General features: G+C 44.2%; 2 protein-coding genes across 2 annotated transcripts in view; one reads left to right on the forward strand and one right to left on the reverse strand.

Annotated features, from left to right (window-relative positions):
* Positions 1-26,417, forward strand: part of CDC20B (cell division cycle 20B) — a 31,436-nt gene continuing 5,019 nt past the window's right edge. Inside the window, exons 1-11 of the mRNA XM_056849041.1 lie at positions 1-54; positions 1,959-2,900; positions 3,730-3,801; positions 10,485-10,556; positions 17,972-18,194; positions 18,863-18,957; positions 20,359-20,458; positions 22,018-22,137; positions 22,969-23,168; positions 24,773-24,867; positions 25,789-26,008. Of these exons, the coding sequence (XP_056705019.1) occupies positions 1-54; positions 1,959-2,900; positions 3,730-3,801; positions 10,485-10,556; positions 17,972-18,194; positions 18,863-18,957; positions 20,359-20,458; positions 22,018-22,137; positions 22,969-23,168; positions 24,773-24,867; positions 25,789-26,008 (2,193 nt within the window). The remainder of the gene's footprint in view (positions 55-1,958; positions 2,901-3,729; positions 3,802-10,484; positions 10,557-17,971; positions 18,195-18,862; positions 18,958-20,358; positions 20,459-22,017; positions 22,138-22,968; positions 23,169-24,772; positions 24,868-25,788; positions 26,009-26,417) is intronic.
* On the reverse strand, positions 12,909-15,615 carry GPX8 (glutathione peroxidase 8 (putative)). Its single transcript, XM_056848299.1, has 3 exons — positions 15,402-15,615; positions 14,382-14,643; positions 12,909-13,123 (listed from the first exon to the last, which is right to left on the reverse strand). Exons 1-3 carry the CDS (start codon positions 15,612-15,614, stop codon positions 12,960-12,962), a joined length of 639 nt encoding a protein of 212 aa, XP_056704277.1. The 5' UTR covers position 15,615; the 3' UTR covers positions 12,909-12,959.

Below are 26,417 nucleotides of genomic sequence, written 5' to 3' on the forward strand. Positions count from 1 at the left end.
ATGATTGAGCCCCCTGTTTGGCCCCAGTTTCCACCCAGACGAAACAGGCAAAAGGTAAAGGTCCCCTGTGCAAGCACTGGGTCATTCCTGACCCATGAGAGAATGCCACATCCCAACGTTTACTAGGCAGACTTTGTTTACGGGGTGGTTTGCCAGTGCCTTCCCCAGTCATCTTCCCTTTACCCCCAGCAAGCTGGGTACTCATTTTACCAACCTCAGAAGGTTGGAGGGCTGAGTCAACCTTGAGCCGGCTACCTGAAACCAACTTCTGTCAGGATCAAACTCAGGTTGTGAGCAGAGCTTGGACTGCAGTACTGCAGCTTACCACTCTGCGCCACAGGGCTCCTAGACGAAACAGAGGGTTGTTCAATAACATGGGCACTTCAATAACAACAGGAGAACACATATTTTGGACCCATATGCCGATTCATCATAGCAGCCCTAGTAGCCCAAAGTAGCCTGATCTCAGAAGTTAAGCAGGATGAAGAACACACAAAGAGCCCTGCTGGATCAGACCGGCAGTGGTCCATCTAGTCTAGTGTCCTGTCTCACACAGGGGCCAGCCAGTTCCTCTGGATATCCAGCAACAGGGCATAGAGGCTGATGCCTTCTCCTGATGTTGGCCCTTTGCACTGAGATTCAGAGGTTGACGGTCTCTGAACAGGTTATTTTAGGTTAGATTGGCCCTGGTTAGCACTTGGATGGGAGACCACCAAGGAAGACTAGGGCTGCTTTGCAGAGGAAAGCAATGACAAAGCACCTCTGATCATCTCTTGCCTTAAAAACCCCATAAGGTAGAACTGCATGGGGCTGCTATGAGTTGGTTGTGACTTGACGGCACACTTTACCTTACCTTTAGGCCTATTAATTAATGGCTTCTATCATACATTAACCGGATGTGTGCACTAGCAAGATTGATCTACAACTTGTGGGCACCAAGGGTGGAAAAGCTAAATACCCTTCCCCATGCCAGGTTTAATTACATGACATAAGAACATAACAACATAAGAAAGGCCATGCTGGATCAGAACAAGGTCCATCAAGTCCAGCAGTCTGTTCACACAGTGGCCAACCAGGTGCCTCTAGGAAGTCCACAAACAAGACGACTGCAGCAGCACCATCCTGCCTGTGTTCCAAAGTGCCTTATATATAATAGGCATGCTTCTCTGATATTGTAGATTATAGATATGCATCATGACTAGTATCCATTTTTACTACTAGCTAGTAGCCGTGAATAGCTCTCTCCTCCATGAACATGTCCATTCCCCTCTTAAAGCCTTCCAAGTTGACAGCCATCACCACATCCTGGGGCAGGGAGTTCCACAATTTAACTATGACAATTTGCTGCTGGGCAGTGGTGCCAGAAAATCACTACTCGAAGTGGTGGCTCTCACTTTGCTCAAAGTAGGGTTGGTTCGGCGTGCCAGGCACGCATGGCACAAGCACAAATCCGGTTGCTTCAATTAATCACATATATTCACCCGTTTAAACTTTGCTTGATTCTATATGACAGGAGACAGGAATGGACACAAAACCATCACAACAATTTCTCTTTAAAAGAAATACACTGCTTAAAAAAAAGAAAGAAAAGAAGGTAAAATAAAAAGTGTGTTTTAACCTTGAACGTATCCTTGCCTTTTGTATTAGCACCCCCCAAATCAGAAATGCACTGCCAGACTATTAAAAAAGGTAAAATAAAAAGTGTGTTTTAACCTTAAACGTATCCTTGCCTTTTGTATTAGCACCCCCCAAATCAGAAATGCACTGCCAGACTATTAAAAAAAGGTAAAATAAAAAGTGCGTTTTAACCTTGAACGTATCCTTGCCTTTTTTTTTTATTAGCACCCTCCCCCCAAATCTGAAATGCACTGCCAGACTATAAGAAAGGAATTTCTCCTGGATCCGTTAGGGGAAGGGGCGAGCAATTCTCTTCCCCGCTTCTGTGCCCGCCCTTGCAGCCTTTGGCGCTCTTGGCAACCGCTCTGCCCGGCGGCACACAATGGCGGAGCAGCCGCGCACTCCAGCCGAAGCGGGGCTTTGCCCGCGATTTGCAGCCTCTCAGGCGCAAAGACGCTGCCGCCGCTGCAGCAACAGCCCCGCCGCCCGCGCGCGCGCGCGCTCCGCGCCGCCGCGTTCCAAGGAAGGGAACCTCCTTCGCGTCACAGGGCCGGGCAGCCAATGGGACTCCAGGAGCGGGGATTCCCGCGCCTCTTGCCGCTTGCCCTGTCTCTTTAAACGGTTGCGCCGAGCAGGGAGCTCAGAGGGGACAGGGAGGCCTCTTAGGAGGCTGCGGGGTGCCGAGCGAAGACAGACGAGGGGGGCAAAGGACAAAATGCACCTTAATGCACCTTAAAAATGCACGGAGAGGAGGAGGAGGAGCAGAGGGGGGAAATCCGAGGCTGCCGGGGAAGATTCACTCCTTGCATTCCACAGAGGGGTGGATCAGGGAAGAGGCGGGGTTGTTCGGCCCCGGCAAAAGGGAACAGCAAGGCAGGCACCCCTCTCCCCAGATGGAGTGGAAGTTAGAAAGATCTGCCGGGCGCAAGGTCAAGACGGACGAAGAGGTGTTGTGGGTAAATCGAGATCCTCCCGTCCAGACCGACACACCCATAGCTTTGCGGGGCTGGGCAGGAGTCGGCCCGAGGGTCAGCAGGGGGGAAAGCGTCGGCTGGGCTCTCTGGGATGCGATGCGGCGAAAAAACCGCTGCATTGCGCCTGAAGGCCTGGGCACTGGTCCATGGAGGCTGATGTTGAAGGAAATGGCCATAGTTGTTATCAAGGTGCCCCTTGACTCGTGTTTAGTTTATGCTAGATTAAAACTTCAAGTGTCAACGGGCCTTTTGGAGATCAGGAAACCAGGGGTTAGCCCAAGATCCTCCTGGCCTATCCGTTTGTCATGGGTATATGTGTGTCAGTTTCTTTGAAAGAGAGACCTTCCCTTGGGCCATTTATGCAGGGTCAATTTTGATGCTCATCAAAGCTCCCGATGCAAAAGCCATTAGCAATCGCCGTTTGCAGAGCTGACTAGCAGCTATGATTTTGCATGCTTCCTTGAGGGGGTTCTTCGAGGTGGGGGCGGAGCAAACCCAAAGGTCTCGTTAAAGGGGCTCTTTAGAAATGCAAAGTTTAAGAGGCATATACTAACTTTATTGTGTGTTATATTGCCAAGTAAAAGAAATGCTTACACTTTCCCCGTTCAAGTTACAGTGTGATCCCAAGTGTGTTGATTCAGAAGTGAACCTGGCTGTGTTCACTGGGCCTTCCTCTCTAGTGTGTGTGTGTGTTTTTTTAGGATTTCAGCTTATGTAGAAGGTATCTTTGTGTAAGATTACAAAGGGCTAGGGTTGCCAGCCCCAGGCTGGGAAATACCTGGAGATTTTAGGGGTGGAGCCTGAGGAGGGAGAGGTTTGGAGAAGGGAGGGACTTAAATGCCATAGAGTCCAATTGCCAAAGTGGCCATTTTCTCCAGGGGAACTGATCTCTTTCACCTGGAGATCAGTTGTAATAGCGGGAGATCTCCAGCCACCACTTGAAGGTTGGTGACCCCACAAAGGGCCTACACTTAAATGTTTGATCAGATGGTGTAGGATTGGCAACCACTAGATATGGATAAATAAAATTCGGTTTGTCACAGCAGGTTTTTAAGAAAGTGGGTGGACTTTTATGTTGCTCAGATCTGAGGTCTAAAAAATAAACCGACATCTTCTCCATCTGTTTCTTTGCTTACAGGGGAAAATAATGAAGGCTCTTGGGACAGACCTCAGACAGATCAGAAAGCAAAGTTTACAAATGCTGACCAAGGTAAGCTTTTGTGAGTTTCTACAAGATTGTTTCACCCTTTTCTGCAAAAATGTGGTCCTCGTGAAGAGACCAATGAGAAAGAAAAGAATGGGAAAAGGAGCGAGTGTTTCTCAGTGGCTTTCATCTCTCTTCTGGATGATCAACAGTGCATTCTTAAACTGAGTCCCACCCTTCTAAGTCCATTGTGGATTTGGAATGGTGTAACTCTGCTTAATATTGCACTTCAAGACACTCTCCTTCAGCCAGACCTATCCACCTGTAACGTGGGAGTATTGACTATTGGTTACATGATTGTTGTGAAGAATGCTGAGCTAATATATGTGAAGTAGAGCCTCTAATTTGCCAGCTGTCTTTTTACCTGTGCATTTAACTGATGCTTGAGCTGCAGCACTTATCAGGTTTATTTCCATGTTTTGGTTAAAAAAAAAAACACGTCACCGGCTGATTTCCACACATCCATTACAGGTACAAAACCAGGACACACTCCCCCCACTTTTTGGCATCTCTACTGTGAAGATCTTTGAACACTTAAAAGTGTGGGGGGGTCATATGGTCATGGTTCTATTAGTGGCAGAGCCTTCCTTCGGCACAAGGGGCTGTGCACCAGTGTGATACACTTCTGCTGGAGGAAAGCTCCACCATTGGCCAGAAAGAGTCACAGGATACAACTGTGTATCGGTCCTAAGTATCATTATAACCAAAGCAATTCTGATAACACAACTAGCTCTGAAGAACTAGAGTTTTCTTTATTATTTATGTGTGAGAAATGCAATGCATATTCATGACTGAACATACATGATGGGTCATACTTGTTTCCCCATTTCATCACGGAGTGATGGGGCCTGGTCACTGGAAATAAAGAATGTTGCAAATTGTCTTGGATGCAAGTGCAGAAAGGCAGCGTATATTTTAAGCGAGTAAAGTAATACCTTTCAAAATAGAATATTTTGGTAAATAATTGTTTTTTAAAAACAAAATAAATAAAAGGAATGATGGAGCAGACTGTGGTTGGCTGAGCTGGTGCGAATGGGCCAACATGTTCAGTAGAGGCTCAGAGAAAGATATTTCAATAAACAAAGGTTTGACATCATTTGAAACAGCGTCTCTGGAAATGCACAAGGTATATTTGACCATCAGATGAACACATGAAGCTGCCTTATACTGAATCAGACTCTTGCTCTACTCAGACTGGCAGCGGCTCTCCAGGGTCTCAGGCAGGGGTTTTTCACATCACCTCCTTGCCTAGTCCCTTTAGCTGGAGATGCTGGGGATTGAACCTGGGACCTTCTGCATGCCAAGCAGATGCTCTACCACTGAGCCACAGCCCCTACCCGTGCTTTCATTGCTAAAATCACTGTTACTCCCACTGCTTCCCAGATTTCTTTCTCAAAGTCTTTTGTGGAATTCAGGATTTTTTTGGGGGGGGGAGGGTGGGTGTCAAAGTAAAGGAAGACTCTGGGCCAGCATTAAACCAAGCTGCCTAACGGCAGATAAAAACACCAGGTGCCAATGCATGGATTTATTTATTACTGCTTAAATACACTGTCGAGAAGGCTCACTTCTTAAAAGTGCACCGATGGAAGTCTGCCTGTATTGTAAAATGAGAAGAAGCAAGTGCTGAAGGCAATCCCAGAGGAATGTGTCACTTTGGCAGTGCTGTACTAGCTGGCTGTTTGGGTATAACAGTCACTAGCTGCACTCCACAGTGTTGCTTTCCGAAGCGCCCAAAAGTAATGGAAGTGCACCCCCTTGTGAGCAGTACGGGATGTCAGTCTAGGAAATAATTATATCCAGGTAGCCATGCTGGTCACAGCCGGAACAACCGAGTCTTGTGTCCCAGGCCTTTTATGCAGGGACATTTCCCCATGGTCACCCCTGCCGACTGCTTCAGGGCTTCCTTTTGATTATGCATGCCTTTTCTGCCAGTCAGAAGTTGCCTTGCTCTCCCCGTGCGTTTTGAAGAAGAAGAGTTAGTTTTTATATGCTGACTCTCTCTGCCACTTAAGGGAGAATCAAACCGGCTTACAATCACCTTCCCCTCCCCACAACAGACAAGTAGGTGGGGCTGAGAGGGTGTGACTAGCCCAAGGTCACCCAGATGGCTTCGTACGTAGGAGTGGGGAAACAAATCCAGTTCACCAGATTATCTTCTGCCGCTCTTGTGGAGGAGTGGGGAATCGAATCCAGTTCTCCAGATCAGACTCCACTGCTCCAAACCACCGCTTTTAACCACTACACCACGCTGGCTCTCCCGTATTTTGCCCGTATTTTCCAGATTCTGGTTAAAAACAGCATCTGGAAAACACGGGCAAAATGCATGGGGAGAGCGAGGTGACCTCTGATGGGCAGAAAAGACATGCATAATCAAAAGGAAACCCTGAAGCAGTCGGCGGGGGTGACCGCGGGGAAATGTCCCTGCATAAAAGGCCTTAGTATCTAATGAAGGGAGACCTGATAAACTCTCGAAAGCTCATACTCCAAACATTTTGTTGTCTGTAAGGTGCTATTGGGCTCGAATCTAGCTCTTGTGCCACTGTAAGGACTAAAATCTTTTACTGTTGCACATGCTTTTTACGCCAGATCCCACTTGAGAGCCAGCGTGGTATAGTGATTGAGAGTGGTGGACTCTAATCTGGAGAACCGGGTTTGAGTCCCCACTCCTCCACTTGAGTGGTGGACTCTAATCTGGTGAACTGGATTTGTTTTCCCACTCCTACACGTGAAGCCTGCTGGGTGCCCTTGGGCCAGTTACAGTTATCTCTGAACCCTCTCAGCCCCACCTGCCTCACAAGGTGTCTGTTGTGGGAAAAGGAAGGGGATTGTAAGCGGCTTTGAGATTCCTTAAAGGTAGAGAAAAGTGGGGTATAAAAACCAACTGCTCTTCTTGTATCTGGCAATGTGAGCTTTGGCTCTTGAAAGCTTATCCAACTGTAAACGTGTTAGTCATTAAGGTGCCACAAGAGTCGTCGTTGAATCAATAGAGTATTTACTTTTTTAAAGTTCAGACGAGTTGCTTGGATTTAATACTTTTGCTGCCTGTGTCTGGTAGGCAGTGTACAGTTAGCTGGCTGCTTTGCTTTGACTACAGCAGTCACTACTGCACTGTTACTTGCTGCAGGAGAGGTTCAGTGTCTGAACAAGAAGACCGTGAAGCTGTGTGTGTGTGGTGGAATGGCAGTGTACTGTTAGCTGGCTGAATATTGGAAGGACACCAGCTGACATTCAGCTGCCAGACTACGGCACATATTTTGATCACGCTGCAGGCCAGCTTTGAATCATAGAGTTGGAAGGGACCACCAGGGTCATCTAGTCCACCCCCTGCACTATGCAGGAAATTCACAACTACCTCCCCCACACAACCCCAGTGACCCTTACTCCTTTCCTCCCTACTTGGTAAATTCCCTGATGAGTCAGTTTAGCTTTTGGCAAAGAAGCTCCTATTAGGAGAAGACCCTCATTTTACTCTCCAAACTGCCAAGTTCTGCGCTGTTGCTATTAAAATACACAGAGCATTATTAGAGAATGATTGTTAGAATATTTTACAATTTTATCAATTTTAATATAATAATTTTAACCAGGGGTTGCTTTTATTGACCGTACACCCTTATATGTACTCTGATTCTGTGATTCTGCGGTGCAAAACTATTGTGTTTGGAAATTTTGATGTGTTGGCATGTGATTGGTCAGTTGACCGTATTAATAAACTTGAGAGACCCTTACTCTAAGCCCAGAAGATGACAACCACCACCCCCAAACCACCAGGATCTCTGGCCAATCTGGCCTGGAGGAAAAATTGCTTCCTGACCCCAAAGTGGCGATCAGCATTACCCTGAGCATGCAAGAAAGGGCCACGAGAGTCAAGCACTGATGCAAACTTTCCTACCCTCCCTCTCATGAACTGCCTAAGGTCATAGAATCAGCATTGCTGACAGATGGCAACCTCAGTGTAAAATATGCACTGATCAGATTTGACAACATGAGCAGGGTCACACTTGAGAAAGAAAACCTCCTCCTATCCCCCTCCCACCACAGTTTCCTGTGCTCCCTGAAATTGTAGTCCTGCCAGTCAGCGGACTCCCCCTGGAGCAATGTGCGTGTGCTAAAACTGGGAGCTTGCAGAAGGATGGAGGAAATGGTAAACATCTTTCCCCGCTTCTCCACAATCTGAAACACCATGCTGTTGGAGGAACTACTGTCGAACTGAGGGAACAGCGTCCGGGTCAAAGGCTCAGTTTCTATGATGATTTGCCACGATAGCCTGACTGCTGTATTAGAAAGCAAAGAAAACATTATATTACCGAAATCCTAACAGAACTTCCATTTTCTAAGTTAGAAAGAATGTTCCCCAATTTGCAGCTCTGGCTTTTCAGACTTCTTACTTTCTGCTAAACCCCGACCACGAAGCTCCTGTTGGTAGTTATTCAACTGAGATGTAATTTAAGGGCACTGGTAGACAATTTTCAAACCGGGGAAAAAAAATGGAATCAAGACAAAAATGTAACTTCGCAGACCTTTTCTATTTATGTTAAAACAAAACTCCAGTTACTGTGATTTTTGTCATATTCTTATAAACTTTTTTGGTGAATGAAACTACTGTCCAAGGGACCATCGGCATTGTCTTGTGGGATGGTTTGGCAGTGTACTATTAGTAGCTGTTATCCATATTCCAGCAACTAAATACACTTCCACATTATCACATGACTTGGCATCATTGTTAGGTAAATGCTTTGAATTTGTCACAGTGGCAGCCCTCCATGGTTATTTATGCATGGCTGTTTCCTGGTGGTCACCCCGCGGACTACTTCAGGGCTTTGCTTTGAGTATGCTTGCATTTTCTCACTGTCAGTGGTCGCCTCAGTCTCCCCGTGTTTTTCTATGCATTTTGCCCATGTTTTCTGGATTTGTTTTTAGCCAGTATCCAGAAAACGGAGAAACGCGTGGGGAGAGCAAGGCAGCCTCTGACGGTTGGAAAATGCAAGTATGATCAAAGCAAAGCCCCGAAGTAGACCGCAGGGTGACCGCCAGGAAACCGCCCTGCATAAAGTGCCCATGTGTCATCCCAACAGTGTCCTTAGTACTGTGCAAGTGTGCACTAGGTGGTTGTTTTATTTCTGTTCAAGCAGAGCCTTTTTACGCCTCGCTCATTTGTTCTGCTGCTTCTCAGTTTTGCGTCTGTGCGGGGCCTGGCTTCTCCAGACTAGTTTGTCTGCTGAAGTTAATTTATTGCCAGAGAGTGAGGGGGGAAGGAAGAAATAGAAGTAACTTCAGACTATGGGAATCTCATGGTGATATCGGTATCTGGCACAGGACTGGGCAGCTGCCGACGCAATACTCTTTTCGCTTGCTGAGATCCTCCGGTATAAAGGCCGGCCATTAACCATGGTAGAATAAGCAGCCCTGGGCTGGCTCTGCTTATTGCTGACATGGTTGTTCAGAATAAGGCAGGATTTTAGACGAGTTTTTCTACTTCTGTATTATAACATACAAAGTGAAGACTCATGGTGATAGCGAGTACTCATGCGAGGTATATATGCCTGCTCATTCCGTTAGAAGCATGGGTTCAGGAGCTGAAGGGGTTGACTTCTCTGCAACTTCTGCTTCTTCTGAATTGTTCTTAAGCCGGTGCTAAGAGCCCTATTTTATAATGCTGAAGCGGACCCAAATTTTTCATCTCATCACCATGCAGTGTTGACTCCAATATTCTCATCTGTGCTCTTGTAGTCTGCTTTGTGCCCTAACTTGCTCTTTCTGTCTCCCCAGTAAAGCACAGGGGCTGCATAAAGGGCATTTTTGCCAGTGATACTTCAAGTGGTTTCAATCTGTACACCGAATGTTAAACGCTGATACTGGTTATAATGTGCATTCAGTTTGTCTTCTGTGTAAGAGAGGCTCAGTACTATGTTGCAACACCCTTTACAGACTGTTTCTTCAAAACTTGGGGAGTGCAGAATAGTGACAAACTTTATCCCAACCTCATTGTGATGTGATATCGGACAATATAGAATAGTTGAATAATAGAGTTGGAAGGGACCTCCAAGGTCATCTAGTCCAACCCCCTGCGCAATGCAGGAAATTCAGAACTACCTCCCCACACACCCCCAGTGACCCCTACTCCATGCCCAGAAGATGGCAAAAAAACCCTCCAGGATCCCTGGCCAACCTGGCCTGGAGGAAAATTGCTTTCTGACCCCAAAGTGGCAATCGGCACTACCCTGGGAATGCAAGGAAAGGCCATGAAAGCCGAGCACTGACTCATCCCTTTCTGCCCTTCCTCTCATGATCTGCTTAAAGTCATAGAATGAGCATTGCTGACAGATGGCCATCTAGCCTCTGCTTAAAAACCTCCAGGGAAGGAGAGCCCACCACCTCCCGAGGAAGCCTGTTCCACCCAGGAACCGCTCTAAGTGTTAGAAAGTTCTTCCTAATGTTTAGCCGGAAACTCTTTTGATTTAATTTCAACCCACTGGTTCTGGTCCGACCTTCTGGGGCAGCAGAAAATGACTCAGCACCATCCTCTATATGACAGCCTTTCAAATACTTGAAGATGGTTATCATATCACCTCTCAGTCGTCTCCTCTCCAGGCTAAACATACCCAGCTCCTTCAACCTTTCCTCATATGTTTGCAGAGTATGTGGGAAGAGAAATATCCAGACCAAAAGCTCAACTAAATTTATTTACACAGGGCTATCCTGACATGAAGTTGCCTGATGGACACCCTTTGCATGGGGAGAATCAAGAGTTTCAGGTAACTGAGGTGCAGAAAAAGGGGGATTCTTTGTACTGTGCATACTGCAGTGTGAACTGTTAGCAACCATCCCACTTCTACACAATATAAAATGGAGAATTACTATTTTATGTTTTGGCTGAAGGGTTCAATTTCTTGGTCACACTAGAGAATAACGGAATGTCATGTCTGACAGAACCCTGTGATACATATGAAAAATATACACAGAACAGGCTTGGATTTGCTTTCTCTCTTTTAAAATAAAGCATCTTAATAAAAATATTTACATTTTGGAGGGGGTGTTTTTTTCACAACGCACCCATTTCCTGCTGTTGTTGGCACCAAGCTGGCATCTTGAGGAGTTTAAAGTTTTAAACAGATTGATCGGCTGGAAAATTTCTGGTCTAACTTCATGCTTGGTAAATAAGTGTTTTTAAATGACAGAAAATAAAGGATACTTCTTTAGATTACCTCAGGGATAGGCAGCTGGCGGTCTCATGACTCAATATGGCACCCAAGAGCTGGACCTCAGCATAGTCCTCATGCCATGGAGTCCTTTCTTATGCACCTCAGCTGCTTCCTTGTTTTGTGAGCCAAGAAGTGGGCGAAGAACTCTTTAACCCTTCTCCCCATTGGGAACACAATGGATGTTTGGGTACAGCTTACCCTTTATGTGCTTTTTCACTTCCCACTTCAAGAAACAAGCGAGGATCTCTAACTTCACCTCTTTATCATGTAAACAGAAGCTGGGGTTGTTAGAGTAGCAGATGGGCAGCCCATTCCTAAAGGGTGGGGGTAGATCCATGGTGGCTGGGAGTGACGGAGCCACGCTGCTTCCTCAGAGGCTTCCCAGTTGCCGCAGAGAAAAAAAGGGTATTAAAAAATTTAAAAAGGAAAAATGGGAAATGCCCCATTGAATACAGCGAAGCTGTGCCACCAAAAAAGCCGCTCAAGGGGGCTTCCCAGGGCGAACAGGGTTAAGAAGCTGCCCAAAGGCAGCTTCACCCATGAGAATGCCCCAGGAATGCCTCCCCCACGCTGGCACGGCCGTTCTTTTCTGGGATTTAGAGCTCCGTTGCTCCTGGATGCCAGCGTGTTTCCCCCCACTGTGTTTGCCACTTTATCCCGTGATAAAGTGGCACCTGCATCGGTTGGCTCCTAAGGAGATTCTCCCCCTCAGGATTGCAGCTGAAGTTCATAAAGGAAGGACTCTGCCAAAGCCTCTGCTGTTGTTCGTGTGTGGCAGAAGGCGTTCTGTAGCCCTTCGCCTGTCTTTCACTTCTTGCAGGAATGAATTACTTGTCATTTAGCTCCTGACCCTTATCAACTATTGCTATTACCATCATCTTTATTTGCCCCTGCCGGAATAATTGATTTGTGAATTGCCACTCAGAACGTTATCATAATATGCTGTTTCTTTATAATGCTGCAGCCCCTGCATGCTGGAAATGATGACAGTGGGGGTTACCGCACTTTGTATTCCCAGCGATGTATTAAGATTTTGAAAATGTTGTAAAAAACATCACTTTAAAAGGGTTTTTGGATACCACAACTTATAAATGGTTGGAAGACGTCTTCACAGCTAAGGGGGCCAAACAAAGTGCGAACGGTATTTTTTATAACGTTTTCAAACTCTTAATACATTGGTGGGAATACATAGAAAGTGCGAACAGTATTTTTTATAACATTTTCAAACTCTTAATACATCACTGGGCATACAAGTGCGGTAACAGCCAGTGTCTGGGTCGTGGCTGAAGAGCCAATGCTGATTTGCAACTAGGGGATTTGCAAAAGTGCTGTTTAATACCTGTATCAAAATGGTAGGCTGTATTCCAACACTCCTAAATGCAGGGGTGGTTTTTTAAAAAAATGCACAGGTCTCCTAGAATGTTACCTGTGTTGTTCCCAGGGGTTGCAGCTGTCCCAGGTCAACCAAAGTCCAGCAAAGCTATTGGGAACAGTGCAGGAATGTGCTGTGGGACACCATGGAAATGGATCTCAGCTACTTAGCACAGTAAACTTGCTGCCCAGATAATTTTCAGTAAAAACAGGTCAGAGCTCTGAAAGTTCTCAAAGTGTTTCTTCTAGTGCAGGTGACTGGAATTCGTTTGGTATATAGCAGCTACTGACTCGAGGAAGCACCCTAAACACTTGCTGTTCACATTAGACCTCTTGTCTTTTTGAAACATGCAAGTGCTTCCTTTGTTATGCTCTTTTACGGGGAATGGGGCCATGTCCCGGGCTGAGTGAACAGCACAGCGTAACAAGTTGGAGCTGGCCCTGAAATGAAGTGTTTTCTGTCCAAGGGGGCACTGAAATGTCCTAGCAGGAAAAGCTCCAGATCCTCTAGATTTTACCGTTATTGAGCAGCAAGGTACTGAGGCCATGTGGCGATGTAGTGATAAAGAAATCGCAACACAACGTGTTGGCTCTTCACAGGTCTTCTCTCTTCTTCACGATGATCTGTCTAATCAGAGCAGCTATATCTGGCTTGATGCTTTCTATGGGCTCTTCAGGTCTCCAGAATTTCACAACTTTACCTTCAGGGCTGACGAGATACTTCCAGAAATTCCACCTAGGCTCTTTCTTGGAGGACTCTGAAAGAATGACACAAAATGCTATTTGTTTAAGTAATTGACACGATGTCTCATAAAATATATCACATAAAATATATCAAAATACAATAGAATCCATACAAACTTATCTGTAAACATACGATTAGAAACGTTGTAGTTTCTTTTGAAAGATGAATGCTCACATTCACAAGATTCAAAGTAAATAGCTTGGGATGCATAAAAGTACCTGAATATCTTCCTGATTCCCACTTTGATAGCTTGTGTGTAGTCCATCTTAAAAGAAGGAAAAATTTAAAACCTGCACCCAGAAAAAAAAATTGTACCCAAAAAAAGCTGATTTCTGCAACAGGCAGAAGTTGAGAAATTTGTGCACGTTCATAATCTCTGCATTATTGTGCACAATTATTCAGCATGCAATTTTAACTCCCCCCCCCATCGTTTATGTTGGTTTTAGGGGAGGGAAAAGGACTTTGCAGCTCCGCCTCCGTCACTGCAATATCATTTCGCTTCTGGGATTTCAGTAGGCCCTGCACGTTATCCTATCTTTGCATTCTTAAGGGTTAGAAGGTTATTTAAATGAAAGAGGAAGAAGAGTTGGTTTTCATATGCCGACTTTCTCTACCACTTAAGGGAGACTCAAACGCTTACAATCACCTTCCCTTCCCCTCCCCACAACAGACACCCTGTGAGGTAGGTGGGGCTGAGAGAGCTCTAAGAGAGCTGTGACTGGCCCAAGGTCACCCAGCTGGCTTCATGTGGAGGAGTGCGGAATCAAACCTGGTTCTCCAGATTAAAGTCCACCACTCCAAACCTCCACTCTTAACCACTACACCACACTGGAAGATTTACCATGCAATCCTAAACAGAGTTACAGCCTTCTAATCTCACTGACTTCAGTGGATTTACAAGGGGGCAACTCTGCACACATTGTAAATGGGTTTGCCAGGTCTCTCCTGGCTACCAACGGGGGATGGGGGGTAGGGTTGCCAGATCCAGGTGGTGAAACTCCTGGAGATTTGGGGTTGGAGCTTGGGGAGGACAGGGACCTTAGTGGGGTACAATGCCATAGACTTAACCCTCCAAAGCATCCATTTTATCCAGGGAAACTGATCTCTGTAGTCTGGAGATTAGCTGTAATTCCAGGGGATCCCAGGTCCCACCTAGAGGCTGGCATCCCTAACTGTAAACCTCTTCTTTTCCTGGCTACAGTCTTCCCAAAAAGTAACATTACTGAAGGTCTGTACCCAGCATACAGCATAAGAGAATGGCACAGGCTTACCTATGAGAAATTTAAATGCTGGCAATGCTTCCGATCCCAGAATCTTTATTTTGCTGAAAATGGGGAAAGTGACTCCATAATTTGTTTTTGCAAATGCGCTGATTTCTTGGTTTGTGCCCGGCTCTGACTCCCCGAACTGGTTGCAGGGGAAGGCTAGCACCGTGAAGTGAGAGGGCCCAAATTCTCTGTGCAGTTCCTGCAGCATGATGTAATTTTTGTCTGTGTGCTGGCAGTGGCTAGCCACGTTTACAACCAGAGATGCCTTCAGACAGAGGGAAGACAGAAGCATTGGAAAGAATGGGTGAGTGGCAGCTCAGGTCGATAGCAACCATATAACCTCCCATCCTGTTCCTCTCCCCTGTTTGAATTACTCCCCCCCCCAATTCCCCTATATCTGTTCAGTTTCAGAACGTTGCCATTGAAATAAAAAAGACTTAAAATTGTTTAACCTTGGCTGGATTTCACCCAGTAAGAACAATGTCCAATTTCTGGTGTTTGCAGCAACACACACAATTATTGACGGACAAGACTATTAAGGTTAATGGTGAAAAGTTAAAGAATCCAATGTATTAATTATGCACATTTCACAACACAGGTCTATTGGATCTCACAACTTTCTCCCACATCTGTAATTAAATTGCGGAATAATTAGCATACAGATTTACATATGAATTTGCCTGCTGGATCAGCCCAAAGGTCAACCTAACAGCAAGATGCTCCTGGCAATTCTCACTGTTGTTCTCACTAATAACAGTCCTCCCCTGGTTATCCCCTGGTTAGCTTTTGGTGCTCAGATGCCCTGCTGCCAAGTTTACGTTGGCAAATATGATGAAGTGATTATTTTGCTTTTGAAATTTGGAGGTTCCCCCCAGGCAAAATGCTCATGTTCAGAGTCTACAGTAGAACAGTTTTCGAACTGCCTCTCCCAGCTCTGCAAAATACAGAATGTTATGGTGCTACAAAAGGGAACGATTGCCACAGGCGGCCTAAAGGATTTCAGGAACAAAAGATGCTACTTACTTTGCCTCTGTACTTCTCCAAGGAAATGGTTCTCCCCTTCATATCTTTTGCTTCAAAAGAATAAAAGTCTTTGACTTTGGCTCTTAAGAACTTCAGTTGCAGGAGGCCCAGCATGGTAGTGAACAAAACCATGGAGAGGAAAACAATTAAAACCCGGGTTTTAAGCATGGAGTTTTTGAAAGAATACGCCGTAAGAGGCAGCGGCAGCTCCATTTTGGACAGTTTTAGGGGAAGTCTCAGCAGGCCTGGAATGTGAGGAGGAGCTGAAACTCGAAACCCACAGCAACTCCGAAATTGGGGGAAAAATGTCTACTGGCTGCTCCAGCCTCCCTCTGAATCCCATGTTTTGCTCAATGGCAATAGTACAATTTCTAGATATCAGTTTGTGAAAATATATACACCGCTTTACCAGAAATATTTGACATTGAACTGGCATCAATACCAACTGCAGGCAGCCTCTGTTGTTTGAAGAGTCCAGTAGTAAAGCAGGCTGTTCCGTTCCTTTCCCCTTTCCTACTAACACAGTCCAGCTCACAAGGCGTTTAATGTCTTTCTGTACTTTCAACACCTTGATTGATTTCATTGATCTCTGCCTTCAAGGAGCTCAGAGAGGAATATAATTTATTTATTATAAATACATGAGTAAATGCCTTTTCATACAAAACAAAATTTGCTCATCATTAAAAATATATATAGTCAGGTAGAAAGGTTGTGGCCTACGGTAGCTTTCTGCCTCATATTTAGTCGTTGGTGTGCAGGAAAGTTTTGTTTTTTTGTTTTGGTATGAAGAAATTTATAATTATATGAGCCTTATAGGGTTGTCAGCCTTCAGGTGGGTTCTTAGAATTACAACTGATGTTTGGACTATAGAGATCAGTCCCCCTGGAGAAAATGGCTGCTTTGGAGGGCGGCTCTGTGGCATTATCTCTCCTTGAGGTCCCTCCCTTCCCCAGACCTCACCCTCTCCAGACTCCACCCCCCAAATCTCCAGATATTTCCCAACCCAGAGCTGGGAACCCTAGAATCATCACTGCTGTTTGGAATGATACAGCTAAGGTTGCCAACTCCAGCTTGGGAAATTCCTGGAGATTTAGGGATGGAGATTGTGGAGGGTAGAGTTGTGGTAAAGGAGGGAACTTGGGTATGTGATGCAATAGAGTCTACCCACCAAAGCTGCCATTTTCTCCAGGGTAACTGATCTCTGTAGTCCAGAGATCAGTCATAATTTCGGGAGAATTTTATGCTCACAATGGATCTGGTTGTAGTTGTTATGGAAAAGCTGCTGTTCAGATCCATACAATACTTATATTCACTGGATAGGTGATTTATTAAGATATTTATGCCCTGCTTTTTCTCCCCATTGGGAACCCAAGTTGGTTATAACATTGTTTTCCTCTCCTCCATCTTATCATCACAACAAACACTCTAGAGGGCGAAAAGCAAGGTTACTTTAGCCTCCTTTGTTCCCTGTTTCAGCCAGGATTCAGCCAGGATCAAACTCACGTTCGGCGAAACGCATGCATTCGATCCTGGCTGAATCCTGGCTGAAACAGGGAATAAAGGAGGCTAAAGCGACCATGCATTTTCGCCCTCTGTGAGAAAGGTGAGAGGGGAAGTGAGGCATTGTGGCTCAGCGGTAGAGCATCTGCTTTGTCAGCTCCGGGTTGGGAAATACCAGGAGATTCTGGGGGTGGAGCTGGGAGAGGGCAGGGTTTGGGGAGGGGAGGGTCTTCAGTGCCATAGAGTTCACCTTCCAAAGCAGCCATTTTCTCCAGGAGAACTGAACTGTCACCTGGAGATCAGTTGTAATAGCGGGAGATCTCCAGCCACCTCCTGGAGACTAACAAAACATAAAATAGTACCCAACTATTGGGGTGAACTTATACTCGACTCACAATGTATTTGTATATAAATATGAATTCAGCAGTAGCCAAGGTACATATTACACTTGTAATGAAAGTCTTACAAAATGACACCTTAGAATACAGACTGAATATAAAGCAATTCTTTTATACATTGTGACCCTTGAATATAAATTCACACCAATAATTGGGTACTATTTTATATTTTGTTGGTCTTGTACATTTAGTACCTGATTCCCCCCCTCCCTTTTTATCATTATTCACCTCCTGGAGACTGGCAACCCTAGCTTTGCATGTAGAAGGTCCCACGTTCAATCTCTGGCGTCTCTAGTTAAAAGAATCAGGTGATGTGGAAGACCTGTGCTTGAGAACCTGGAGAGCTGCTGTCAGTGTGAGTAGGTACTGCCCTTGATAGACCAATGGACTCAGTATGAGGCAGCATCATGCGCTCATGGGTTAGGCTGAGAGGCAATGATTAGCCCAAGATCTTCCAGTAACCTCCTTGCGGAAGCAGCCGAATTCTCGTTCCACTAGCTTATCATAGTGGTTTCATGTTATGTTTGAAACAGGATTCAGTATTATCATGCTAATAAAGTTTTTGTTAGAAGCATATTTGCCTCCACCAGTAGTTTGTAGCATGTTTTAAGAAGACAAAAAACTTTAAAGTTTTAAATACCACAACAAAAGTTTGTTATTTTTCTTAAACAGACACCAGGCAAGACCTCATACTCACAATTTAAAAGTTGCATTGTGAAGAAACTGGCATCTCAAATTCCTGTTGCTAGTAGCCCAATTGCCACAAGGCGGCGGCAGGAGTGCACCAGAAACCAGGCGGAGCAAACCTTTGCAGAATGCAGTCCGTCCGAATTCCCTACCTTAGAGGACAGATCTGATTTTACGGAGTCATTTGGGAGGATCACAACAATTCCAGGTCAGTGAACAATGACAGCTGGGGGATCTCAAGCAAAGAACATATTGGGCATGCATAGCTTGCCACCCTGAAAGATGCCTGGTGGGAAGTCAGGAAGAAAGAAGGGCTAGCTGTTCAGCTGAGAGGATGGTGATTCCTGAGAGAGGGGGGCAAGGCAAGGGGACTTCAATGCCACAGAGTCCAATTGGCAAAGCTGCCATTTTCTCCAGGTGAACTGATTTCTGTTGGCTGGAGATCAGTTGTAATAGCAGGAGATCTCCAGCTATTACCTGTGTCGGTTATATACCATATTGGATTTTGGAAAATTGTATTTTGTATTTTGAAGTGTGTATTTGTACTTTTGTGAGCTTGTATGATGTTTAGAATTGTTGTGGTATAATATAGAATTTCTTACATTTGTGTAAGCGCTTGTTTCTGTGTCTACTTGGCTGTAACTATTATATACACAGAAGTGTCTATTGCTGCTAATTACCTGGAGGTTGGCAAGCCTAGGCTGCAGCCCTTCAAGATCTGCTGCCTGAGGCCACACCTCATAGTGTCTCATCATAGAGTCAGCCCTGTTTTTAACAAATATTGAGCCACCTGGCCAAGGTGATTGTAAGCCGGTTTGATTCTTCCTTAAGTGGTAGAGAAAGTCGGCATATAAAAGCCAACTCTTCTTCTTCCAGTGTATTCTAGGAGGCTTACTGAAACCACTGTTGGTGAACCCATTATATTTACTAATACCACTCACGTGAATGAAGGAAGTGAAACAGAGAAACAGGTATGTAACACAACATTCCAGTTAGAACGAAGGCCCCTTTCAGATAAGCATGGATCCCCAGTTTCTCCTACAAGAAGAATTAGGAAATTTTAAGATTCTGCTGCTAGAAGCAACAGCAGGAAGGAATCCTCTGAAACAGAAAGTATGTCTCTAAAGAGATATTTCTTATTGTGTAAGTTATGAGATACCATTGCTGTTATGGTACAGCTATAACCTTCCATGTTCTGGCCTGGATAGCTCAGGCCAGCCCGATCTCATCTGATCTGCTTAGTATTTGCTCAGGAGACCACCAAGGAATACCAGGGTCGCTATGTAGAGGAAGGCAAACAACCTCTGTAGTCACTTGCCTTGAAAACCCTACAGGGTTGCCATAAGTCGACTGTGACTTGATGGCACTTTACATAGACAAATAGCCTTCTATGCCTTGACCTGGATAGCACAGGCTAGCCCAGTCTCATCAGATCTTGGAAGCTAAACATAGAAGTCTAGGGTTGCTAAGCCGATGCAGGCAGTGGCCAACCACCTTTGAACCTCACTGGCCTTGAAAACCCTACAGGGTGAATCAACTCCCTCCCCCCAAAAAAGGGGGGAAAGCAAACTCAACCTGAAAGTTGAATCAAAACTAAAAGGGTTGAGCTGAACAATGCTCAACAACAAATATATAAGTTTTAATATGGTGCACAGTACAGTTAAAAACACAGGGCCTATAGTGTAGGCTAACTATTCCCAATAGATAAATACATATGATACATGCACAGTTGATGCTTATCCATACAATGACCAAACTAGGATCAGAAACGTTTTGGCCTCATATAGGCCTTTCTCAGTGGTCATAAATAACATTATAGTATAGTATACATCATAACATATTCAATCTCATAATACAAGGAGAAAAATATATAAAAGCAGTTTTTTATGTGGCTTCTTGTAAAAATATTTATTCTATGTATATTAGAACATGGCTCTTATCTGACACCTTGTATATAATGTCAGGGTCTAAGGATGTGTATACATCAACAGGCATGTATTTATCTATTGGGAATAGTTAGCCTACACTACAGGCCCTGTGTTTTTAACTATACTGTGCACCATATTGAAACCCTACAGGGTGGCCATAAGTCAGCTACAACTTGATGGCAAAACAAACAAATCTTCCACCACCCATGCCATTGGTCCATGTGAACTAGAGGGAATTGGAAGGGGGATTTTCATCTTTTCCCCATCTGAATGCCTTTTTTGGGGCTCACGTTGCTTCGAATCAGCATACCAGTCACTCCTTAAACAACATCATCTGGAAATGGCCTATGTATGGAAGCAGCCCTAGCTACATAGAGAATGGGATTGCAGGAAAAAAATTGTATTTTTCCTCCAAGTAATATTTTCCTATCACCTGCCCTACAGAAATGTCTTCATCAGATGATGGTCACCAAAGAGAACAGGCATGGCATCTCAGAACAAGAGGGCTTCAGGATCTGTGAGAAACCCAAGTGCCTTTGGAAAGGTATGGTTAGGGATGTGCACTTGAAAACTGCCCCAGCATTTTTTGGATTCAGATTTTGGAAATGGTTTCCATATCAGTATTGCAGATCATTTGGGTTCCCAATCCCATATCAGAATTCATGAACAGAAGGAACAGCTCAAATATGCACCCTTGCTTTCATACTTTACATAATAATTTCTGCAGACCAAACTATACCAAGTTGCAAAAACAATCTATCACTTTGTTATAGAAATGGTGAAGTCTAGGTCATAATATCTCAGCAGCAAAGCACCATAGCCGTTCCAAGGCTGACTGATCTGTTTGCTGTTACGTGGTCATTTGGCCTTTTTCAGTTAGTCATGCTGTTATCTTCATAGACTGTGTCGATCAAAGATGTGAAAGGCGGGTGTGATGTGGGAAGCCATTTCCTGAGGGTTGTGCATTTAGGGGGACTCTTTGATGGGAACTTAAACCAACAGTTGCGTCTATTTAGTAGTAGAATACTTTAAGTGTCTGTTGTGGTTTTGAGGTTCCAGAGGTATCTTAAGAAGTCTCACGAGTACAAATACTTTGAAAGATATTGAAACCAATTGAAATGAGAAGGAAAATTACAGATGCTTTACAGCAGGCTTGTCCAAACTGCGGCCCCTGGGCTGCATGCAGCCCAGGAAGGCTATGAATGCGGCCCAACACAAAATCGTAAACTTACTTAAAACATTATGAATCAGCTATCGTTAGTATTAGTGTATTTTATGTGCAGTTTAAGTTAGTATTAGTGTATTATATGTGCGGCCCAAGACAATTCTTCTTCCAATGTGGCCAAGGGAAGCCAAAAGATTGGACACCCCTGTTTTACAGCCTGCGAAAATCTGAACTGGAAAATGCCTGGATTTTTATTTTTTGATAGCTGTGTATAAAGCGAAGAGAACTGAAAGTTTACTGAAATTTAAAATTCTGTGACATCTCAAAACCTGAGCTTTGAGTCTGCATTAAATATTAAGCTTTGGTGTACAAACCATGACAAGAGAAAGATCATTTAACTGCCCCAACGAAGCAGGTTGCAGAATGTCAACAGTATTCTTTTAAATGAACACATGAAGCTGCCTTAAACTGAATCAGACCTTGGTCCATTAAAGTCAGTGTTGTCTATTCAGTCTGGCAGCTGCTCTCCAGGGGTCAGGCAGAGGTCTTTCTCATCACCTACTACCAGATCCTTTTAATTGGAGTGGCTGGGGATTGAATTTGGGATCTTCTGCATAATAATCGAGTGACAAGCTTACCGGATTGAGAGAATGCTGTTGATGTTGTTTACCTGGATTTCAGTAAAGCTTTTGACAGAGTTCCCCACGATGTTCTGATGGGTAAACTAGAGGACTGTGGCCTGGACTCTAGGATAGTTAGGTGGACAGGGAACTGGTTGGAGAGCCGCACTCAAAGCGTAGTCAATAGCATTTCATGTGAATGGAGAGAGGTGTCCAGTGGGGTGTCTCTGGGCCAGGTGCTTTTCAATATAGAGTATATAATTGCTTATTATGCAATCTGAGCAAATGAATTTTTATCCTCCTAATTTGTACTTTCAGGTTGCAAGGATGGAACCAAGATTGAACATGATGCTCATAGCATTTCAGCGGGCACAGAAAAATCTCTGCCTTTGGAGCCTGAAATTAGGTTTCACATAAGCGGTTTACGCAATGACTACTGTAAGTTTAGTTTCATTTCCTGGCATCAAACACTATACTTGCATATGAAAATGGAACTTGAAATACCTTTGTCTCAAAACTGGCATAAATAAAGCATAAGATCCATCTAGCAAGATATTGCACTAAACAAAGTCCCAGACTTGTTACACCTCACAGGGTGTCTGTTGTGGGGAGGGGAAGGGAAGGTGATTGTAAGCCGGGTTGAGTCTCCCTTAAGTGGTAGAGAAAGTTGGCATATAAAAACCAACTCTTCTTCTTCTTGTTTTCTCTCTCCTTCTCCCTCCCTCCTCTCTGTGTGTGTATAATATGAATTGGGCCCATGATATTGAGGAAGACAGAGCTTAATTCTTCCCCGACCCCATGCTGTTTCCCTAACCGGACTCCCCCCACAATCTGATTTAAGATCCAGATCTTCCTTTTTGCAGCTAAAATATGCACCTGGGAATCTGATTGCAGCTTAGAGAATGAGATGAAAGTATGTGATGCAGCTCTACGAAGCTTAAACTGACCTATAAGCTGCCTGAATGAGAAAATACCCTTGAAATGCTAAATAAAAGCCACTTTCTGTTCATCAGGAAACGAGTGGTGTTTGAGTGAAATAAATAAAACAATTCTCCCCTGAACATTTTCCTCCCAACAGCATACTGTTGTTACTAGATATGAATAATTCATTATCAGTATTGTCATATATATTACATTTGAAATAGTCATTTTGTCATGTTTTAGCCTAGATTAATTCATATTGTTATGAATATTATGAAGAGATAGCTTGCTGAAACTATTTTTTGAACTATTTAACTCAAACATTAATTTTGAGTCAATTTCCTATAGATCTAAACCTACTGGACTGGAGCCACAGGAATCTTCTCGCAGTTGCGCTAGGATCAGTTCTGTACATTTGGAATGGAGAAACCAACCAAAATGTCAAAAGCATAGACTTATGTTCCAGTTGCAAATATTATGTTGCCTCCATAGCGTGGATGAGAGAGAATCCTTGGCTTGCTTTTGCAACAAGTGATGGAGAAGTGCAAGTACTGGGTGATACTTACTTTCATATTATCTATTTCTATCAAGAAATAATAATAGTAAAAACAATGGGAAGGGGCTGTGGCTTAGTGGTAGAGCATCTGCTTAGCATGCAGAAGGTCCCAGGTTCAATCCCCAGCATCTCTAGTTAAAAGGACCTGGCAGAAAGTGATGGGAAAAATCTCTGCCTGAGACCCTGGAGAGCAGCTGCCAGTTGACAAGACTGATCTTGATTGGTCTAATTCAGTATAAGGCAGCTTCGTGTGTTATAGTTAATTGGCTTCAATTAATTGCCAACTTTTGTTTAGTCAAAATGGACATGATCTTGGGGAGGGGCTGTGGCTCAGTGGTAGAGACTCTGCTTTGCGTGCAAAAGGTCCCAGGTTCAATCCTCAGCATCTCCAGTTAAAGGGACTAGGTAAATAGATGATGTGAAAGACCTCTTCCTGAGACCCTGGAGAGCCGCTGCCTGTCTGAGTAGACAGTATTGACTTTGATGGACCAAGGGTCTGATTCAGTGTAAGGCAGCTTAATGTGTTCATGCGTTCAAAGCATAATAGAAAGAAACTATGAGTTAATCTGCTTTGTAGTGAATCAAATCATTGGTCTATCAAGATCAGTATCGTCAACTCAGATTGTCAGTGGCTATCTAGGGGCAGAGGTCTAACTGACCATCTGGGTCTTAGGCAGAGGTCCTTCACATCACTTGCTACCTGATCTTTTTAACTAGAGATACTGGGGATTGAACCTGGGACATTTTGCAGGCCAAGGTGATGTTCTGCCACTGAGACACGGACTCACCCCCAACCTATTTATAGCTGCATGAAACAAAGTTGATGTGTTCAGCTAAAAGTCTGAGAAAGTTTATTGGAAAATGTATTTCCATTATCATTGCAAAATAAGTAGAAACAAGCAAGCATATCCATCTTTGACTGCACGAATGGGGATCGTACTAGATGCCTTGTATAGCATGATGCATACGATTCCTATCCAACAAGGAAATCACATGGTGATTTTATGCCTTGACTTCTCTTATGAGATCATGGCACCCATTGATGGGATGTTGTACCATGAAAATCCTAAGAAGAAGGCTGATCTAACAAATTAATGACTGTTATAAGCAGTATTTATTTGTGAATAAATATTTAGGAATAAAAGGATGTGAACTTTAGCATGTGGAGTTGTTCTGAAAATGTGAATATGTTTTTAAATTGGTAACATGCTGTTGAGGCAGGCAATGGCATACCACATCTGTTCATATCTTCTCTTAAAACCCCTATGGCACAGCAATTTGACAGTACTTTCAACCACCTATGTGCAAGCACCTCATCAGCTTGCTGGGGATAAAGGGAAGATGACTGGGGAAGGTGCTGGCAAACCACCCCGTAAACAAAGTCTGCCTAGGAAACGTCGGGATGTGACATCACCCCATGGGTCAGGAATGACCCGGTGCTTGCACAGGGGACCTTTACCTCATTTGCTAAGGTTAACATATTAATATTAGAGAAAAGAAACTGGAATTGCTGACACAAATAATCAACTTGGAATAAAATTCAGAACTCAATGTGTTAATGAGAACTACTTTATAAAATTCTCTCTTTTTTGTCAGCTGTGGGACATTGAAACCCAAAAGAGGCTGAGAACTATGTTTGGTCACCTGTCAGTAGTTGGAGCTCTGAGTTGGAATGGTCCTATACTTAGCAGGTGAGCAGCAGTTAAGTAACGTCCAGGTATTGCATGTCATTACCTTATTTAAACTCTAATGGAATTCAGTAGATTATGCTGCATCTGTTGAAAATATATAGGCTTTGTGTGAGGGAGTCCCAAAGATCACTGTCAGCTTGTTTGCTCCCTTCAGCCTGAAGAAAGATAGACAATGAGGAAGGCTGACAAGTCTGAAGCATCCTATCAGAGCTTCAGATTAGGCGGGGAAGGGGCTATCATAGACCTCTGTCTTCCTGTTGCTGGCACACTTGGACCTTATGTATGGGGTCCCAGTTCAGGTGGGCTCCATTTCAGCTTTGGTAGCCCGCAAGACTAGTTATCTGGACAAGAGATATGAGCAGCTTCTTAGGATACCATGGTGGGAGGGACACTGCCTAGATCCAGGACAGCTGTCCTTCTCCTTGTTTCTCTCATTTTGTTGTTAAGGAAAGAAAGGATTTTCCCTCCCCTACCTTCTACACACAGCTTAATTCACTGATGATTCAATTTTAACAATATTGATTCTGATGCTTCATCTTTGCTGTTCTCGACATTCTTTTAATGATGCAGGTTTGTTTTTCGAGTGGTAGGGAGTTGGTAAAAGGGAGGGTGGAATCAGAAATGGAGGCTTTTTCCTCTATACATCATCATTCAGAGGTGTGGGAAAGGCACTCTGTGCTTGCTCAAAGGTCCTTTTTGCTTTAGCATTTACAGTGCAATCCTAGAGAGTCACTCTAAGCCCATTCATTTCAATGGGTTTAGACTGGAGTATCTCTGCACAGGATTGTGCTGTTAGTCCTGGAGTTGGAAACAAACATCTGTGCTAAGATCATGCTTATCTGTGTCACTACTTTAAAAAAAAGTGTGCACATTTATAAAATTATTTCACACTGAATAGCATTGTCTTTCTTTTGTCCATAGTGGTTCAAGGCTAGGCTATATTCACCATCATGATGTTCGAGCAGCTCAGCATCACATTGGAAGGGTTCGGCAAAGCAAGCAGAGTGTTTGTAGCCTGCAGTGGTCCCCAGACCGCAAACTCCTGGCAAGTGGCTCTAGTGATGGTCTGCTGAATATTTGGCCTAATGATCCAGGTGTGACAGGACCACTGTCCTCCATATCTCATTCCTCAGCAGTGAAGGTAGGATGGTGGAAGAACCCGTATTTTAAATGATAAATGTATGACAGTTAGTTTCAGAGGGTAGCTGTGTTGGTCTGCAGTGGAATAGATAGATTCAAGTCCAGAAGCACGTTAGAGACCAAGAAGATTTTTTTGGGGGGTGGGGGTCAGTCCCACATGTGTTTTGCTCTGTGTAGTGTTCAATTCAATATAAAACAAATTTAAGTCAAGCTTATCTCCCTGGAGATTGAAACTGCAGGTTTTTATGCCAGACTTAATCTCGTGTTATATCGAATTGATCAATAGAGGAAGCAAAACACTTGCATAACTCAAAGCGCACACACACCCCGGTAGAAACAGGAACTTAGAAGTGAGGAAAAAAAGAATGCAGGAAAGCTCATAATGGGCAACTGGAAATTCTTTGTTGTTC

The sequence above is a fragment of the Euleptes europaea genome, chromosome 4 (assembly GCF_029931775.1).
Source record: "Euleptes europaea isolate rEulEur1 chromosome 4, rEulEur1.hap1, whole genome shotgun sequence".
Classification (NCBI taxonomy): Eukaryota; Metazoa; Chordata; class Lepidosauria; order Squamata; family Sphaerodactylidae; genus Euleptes; species Euleptes europaea.

Bases quoted from the DNA above. Each gene is read 5' to 3' on its own strand.
- GPX8 (XM_056848299.1), bottom strand. From the start codon at position 15,614: ATGGAGCTGCCGCTGCCTCTTACGGCGTATTCTTTCAAAAACTCCATG. The intron at 14,644-15,401 runs GTAAGTAGCATC...CTCTGTCTGAAG, and splicing joins TGGAGAAGTACAGAGGCAAA to GCATCTCTGGTTGTAAACGT. The intron at 13,124-14,381 runs GTAAGCCTGTGC...TCATTCTTTCAG, and splicing joins AGCATTTAAATTTCTCATAG to AGTCCTCCAAGAAAGAGCCT.